Here is a 5,231-nt window from a genome sequence, read left to right as displayed (position 1 = left end):
GCTGCCCTGGCTGGCGCAGGGGCTGGCGAGTGCTGTGTGTCTACCTTCGCAGATAAACTTCCACTTGACAAAAGGCCTTTTTTCCTTCACTCTCCCTCGGTGGGGAAAAGGGAAGGACACGAGGGATTAGAAGGGAGGGTTTATTATTTTTAATAGCTTGTAGGGACCTGTCGGTTTTATATTTTTATTATTTTTTATTTTTTTTTCCTTCCCCCCTCCCTCCCTGCGAGAGCTGTTTCGGGTGGGCGAGAGCAGCTCCATGTGCTGGGATTGTGCCTCCTCTCACTTTTTGAATCTGCCGACTGCAAACTCACTGCAATCTTTTTTTTTTTTTTTTTTTTAATTAAGAAATAAAAAAAAGCTTTTTTTCGGGGGGGGGGGGGGGGGGGGGAAGAGAGAAAAAAAAAAAAAAGAGGAATGTGCCAATCATTGGAGTGATTTATTTTATTTTACCTGCTTATATTTTAATAATCATTCATAGGACTTGTGATTACTGCCGCTCTGCTGTGCTATAATGAAATATATTGCGCCGTTTTTGGTAGTTTTTAACAGTCTGTGTTTAAAATAAAAATACAAGCTGCGGTATTACCTGTGGATTGAAGTATTTACAATTCAGGGGCCACTCAGAATAAGTGCAATGAAAGCTTTTGGGAAAGTCAGCAGAAGGTCTTGAATTACGACAGGATTTTGCTGATAGACATTTCTACTATTGATTTCTCCATTTTTTCATAATTTTTGAAAAGAAAGTGCGAGTTAAAATAAGGCGTCGAAAGGAAGTAAGATGTCTGTTTTAATAACAATATTTGCACGACCTGAAATGATTTGGGGTAAGAAATGTACTCCATGGGATAATTAAAAAAAAATAAAAAAAAATTAGTTAATCTGAAAAATCCCCAATGTCGCCTTGCAAGGGTAGGCAGCGGGTGGCTTTTACCACGCTGGGGGAAAACGTTGCACAAATGACTTTATTTTTCCCTTCCTGGAGGGGCCCAATCCTGAGAAAAGGAGGAACTCGGCCCCTGGAAGCAGGGACGGCCCCAGCGCACGGTGCTGGATCAGGCCCGCACGGGCTATATACGTTCTTACGTGCAGCCCGGAGTTTGGTCATTCATTTATTCAGAGAAAAGCAAGAAGCGTGGCCCCAGTATATTATAATATGTTTTGATCTCTTTGGCTGATTTATGTAGTACTTTTTGAGGATATATATATTTATTTTTTTTAAACAAAATTGGGGGTCTTTCTTGCATTTTTTTTTAATTGTCCGCATAATTTTAACAGTGATTATTTTTGTGCCAAGGAAGAGGGGTGATCTTTAACTCATCGTTACACAAAGCGAGCAGTGTCTCCGGATGGCTCAACTAACTTTCCAAGTAGGGAATTTCTTTTCAAATATATGAAAATATGATGCAACCTGTAAAGAAAAAATTAATAATTCTTTGCTTATTTGCACAAGTCGTACTAAGGTTTTCTGTTACCGCATTTTTCAATTTTTCCTCTGCCTTTTTATTTTCTAGAAAGACTCAGAGTTTGGCTTGTCCTAATATGCCCGCGTATCAGATTTTTATTTTTTTATTTTTGAGTAAATATAAACAAAACTTTTTTTAAAAAAAAAAACATTATGAGACTTGCTTTTTCTAGGATTTTAGCGTTAGTTATCGGTGCGCACGCGGGATAAATCGCCCGCGTTACTTTCTGCTCCCTTCACCGTTGAGGAAACGGAGGGAAAACCACCCTTCATTGTATTTGTATCTGCAGCTCTATTGGCATTTTACTATACCGCCTGCTGCTATTTCCAAATATATCTTCGGGAAAGTTTTTACTATACTTTAGACTTCCCCATACAAACATTGATTGGCATCCAAATGTTTAGGATTTGCCAAATTGGCGGGCATACGCTGGCTACACCGCAAGCAGCGGGGTCAGGGAGAGAGCAAAGGGAGATACGCGCTCCGCGAGTGGACTCGCCGCGGGGTTTTTAGCTTTTAACTCATTCTTCCCTTTTTAAAATTTTTGTTTTGTTTTGTTTTTAAAGAGGTTTGGAGTTTGGGGAAAGAACCCATGGTTGGATCGTCTCCGTTGGGTCCTTGTTTGAAGTTGGACCCTGTTTTCGGGTGGCGGGAGCGGAGGTTTGGGGTCAGCGTGAGGTGAAGCGGTGATGGGCCGTTGGCGGGTTTGGGGTCTGTCAGTGAGGGGTATGAGTCCCCCAGCCCCTAAAATATCTAAGCACCCTCTTAAATCTCACCGTCCCGGCCAGCCTTAGCGCCTCGTGCGAAAACCTCATTTCTGGAGGGTTTGTTGTTGATGGTTTGGGTGACACTGACCCTTCTCTGTAACTTTTTTCAGGATGAATTTCATCCCTTCATCGAAGCACTTCTGCCTCACGTCCGAGCGTTTGCGTACACGTGGTTCAACCTGCAAGCCCGAAAAAGAAAATACTTCAAAAAACATGAAAAACGCATGTCAAAAGAGGAAGAGAGAGCCGTGAAGGACGAACTGCTAAGTGAAAAACCTGAGGTAAAGCAAAAATGGGCATCCAGACTTCTGGCAAAGCTCCGGAAAGATATCAGGCCTGAATTTCGGGAGGATTTTGTTCTCACAGTCACAGGAAAAAAGCCTCCGTGTTGCGTTCTTTCCAATCCAGACCAGAAGGGCAAGATGAGAAGAATTGACTGCCTTCGCCAGGCAGATAAGGTCTGGAGGTTGGACCTTGTTATGGTGATTTTATTTAAAGGTATTCCGCTCGAAAGTACTGATGGCGAGCGCCTTGTAAAGTCCCCACAGTGCTCTAACCCCGGGCTGTGCGTACAGCCCCACCATATAGGAGTTTCTGTTAAGGAACTCGATTTATATTTGGCATACTTTGTGCACGCAGCAGGTAAGTGCTTTTCTATACCACCTTCTACAAGTTTGGTTTTTTTTTTTTTTTTTTTTGGTTTATTTCCGTGTGCCGTGCTCCGGCAGCGGCTGCATGTGCCGGGGAGGGAGCGGGGGACGCCGGTTATCGCCCTCACAGGGTGGCAAGGGGAGTGCCAAAACTCCCCCTCCTCTTTTTTTTTATTTTTTATTTGGGCTTTTAAGGTGCAGCTGTGTAAAAGTGGCTCTCGTTTCCTGGGGTTAACGGCGTTTCAGGCATCCTTCACAGGTGTTATTCTAAATGTTGTCCTAAGAGGGATCGCAGCTGGATGTGGCTTCCTTTATCCTGATTTTGGGGGGAAAGCAGATAGATTTTAATTAAAAAAAAAAAAAAGTTTGTATATATTATGCACAAAGTAGTCTGAGAAGGCTAGAGGTCCCTGAGTCCCGCGGGTCAGGAGTACCGGGTATCCTCACCCCGCGGCGATGGGATGGGGAGTGGAGATCCTGCAGGGCTGGGCTCGGAGGGAAAGGGTAAGGTGGTCCCTCGATAGCAAACCCAGCTGTCAGGTCTGAACGGCCATGAAACAACCCTCCGAGTAACGCTATGGGGAAAAGGAAGCATTTAACCCCCCCTGAAATATCACAATTTATACACCGAGAACCTGAGCAGGTCTTGAGATAAATTCCTGGGGAAGTTGCTGAGATGTTTTCATATGTGATGAAAATGAAAATTTTGGGATCTGTTGACTCCAGCGCAAAGTCCATCCTGCCCGCGGAGCGAGTCGGTGTGCTCAGAGGATGCGTAGTTATGTTGATGGGATAAAATAATACGCGATTGCAGTTCTCCAGAGTGATTATATTGCAGAAAAACGTGCGCACGTGAAGTGCTGGGCCCTGGTTTTCACCTATGGTATGCACAAGTCCCCCTGGGTGTCAGCCTGACTTGCAAGCTGGGGGGCTGGACAGGCTGGAAAAAAAGATGAGCAAAGGGGAGAGGAATCGTATTAGTAGAAAACACTTCTATATATATATATATCAATAAGAAAACTGAGCAAATTACAGCACCGGGAGCCTGCATTTCCAATGCTACCTTCTTTCGGAGGGTCTTGCAGAAAGTTTTGGCTTCCCCAAAGTTTTCCTGCGCTTTTCAGCCGCTGCAGCGGTTGTTGCGATAGGCAGTGTCGCCGCTGTGATTTTCCGGGTACGATCCCGGATATTTGGAAATAACTTTTGAGTATCCTCACTGTATTTCCGACAGATAAGCTGCGAAATTTACTTTGCACTTTGGTGCACCATGGGTAAATCATATTGCACATTTATGGCAAAGGGGAGGTAGGCAAATATTGTGGAAAATTATCTATTTACTCTGCGATTTATTATGGGGCATGGGGAAGGAAGGATTACCAATTAATGGCTAACCAAAGGGAGACTGCGGCTCTGCGGGTCCTCTCCCGTTCCATCACCAGCTCCGAGGAGACCCAGGGACTCGCATCCCTTTTGTCTGCCTCAGTTTCCTCCTCTGTACATTGGAGCAGGGTGATGCACTTAAAGTGCTTTGATAGCTGTGGCCAAAAACCACTCTGAGCGCTATATGGCACGCAGGTTTTTATTATTTATATTTATATATAGTGCAGTGCCGGTAAATACTGGTCTGTACTGTGTTCCCTAAATGAAGAGCAGCCTTCTGCGGAGTGCACAGGTTGTTAATAGAAACCAATGGTCTTGGTTTAAGCTGCGTGTGGGATCACAAAAAGGCAGGATGGGGAGAAAAGGACCAAACCCAGGGTGTAAGTACTCCGAGGAGTTTGAAGGGATCCTCTTGCTGTTATAACAGTCCAGCGATAGACATTATAAAAGTTCAATACTGTGATTAGGGATATACCATCTTATCAGCACACTGTTGGCAAACAGTAGCCTTGATAGCGAACTCTTATTTATTTCTGCCTTCATCACTGCCTTCATCAATTGCACTAATTGTTCTTTGGACTAGATGTTTGCCGTGGAAACTTAGCGCGAGGCTTAGGATTGGATTTTTTTTTTTTGGGGGGGGTTAGAATTGCGGGTTTGTGTAAGCAGTAACGCGCTCGTACAGACCGCACCGCTTCGTGTTTTCGGCCGTTGTTTGCTGATCGCACGCATCGCATTGTGCTCTTAAATCAGGAGCGGGTGCTGGCGTGTTCCCCACTAAACCTCACCGGGGAGGGGGGCAAAATGAGTTTTAGGAGGTAGCACAGCATGGTCACCGTCTATATCATGTCGCAGAGGTGTACCAAAAGCCTCGCATATAGGCTATGGTTTTTTTTCCCCCCTTTTTTCCCTTTTTTTTTCCCCCCGCCGATGTATCCCAGCAGTCTTTGTTACACCTGAACATTGGC

The 5,231-nt window shown here is 44.6% G+C and overlaps 1 protein-coding gene across 1 annotated transcript; it reads left to right on the top strand.

The window, feature by feature from the left end:
• Positions 1-896: 896 nt before the first annotated feature.
• LOC104469605 (nuclear factor 1 A-type-like) lies at positions 897-4,090 on the top strand. Its single transcript, XM_010084177.1, has 4 exons — positions 897-912; positions 2,033-2,139; positions 2,344-2,879; positions 3,973-4,090. The coding sequence occupies exons 1-4, from the start codon at positions 897-899 to the stop codon at positions 4,088-4,090; spliced, it is 777 nt and encodes a 258-aa protein (XP_010082479.1).
• The last annotated feature ends 1,141 nt before the right edge of the window (positions 4,091-5,231 follow it).

The sequence above is a fragment of the Pterocles gutturalis genome, unplaced genomic scaffold, assembly GCF_000699245.1.
Source record: "Pterocles gutturalis isolate BGI_N339 unplaced genomic scaffold, ASM69924v1 scaffold29575, whole genome shotgun sequence".
Taxonomy (NCBI): Eukaryota; Metazoa; Chordata; class Aves; order Pterocliformes; family Pteroclidae; genus Pterocles; species Pterocles gutturalis.
Note: the sequence above shows the minus strand (reverse complement) of the source record. Positions and strands in the feature narration are given on the sequence as shown.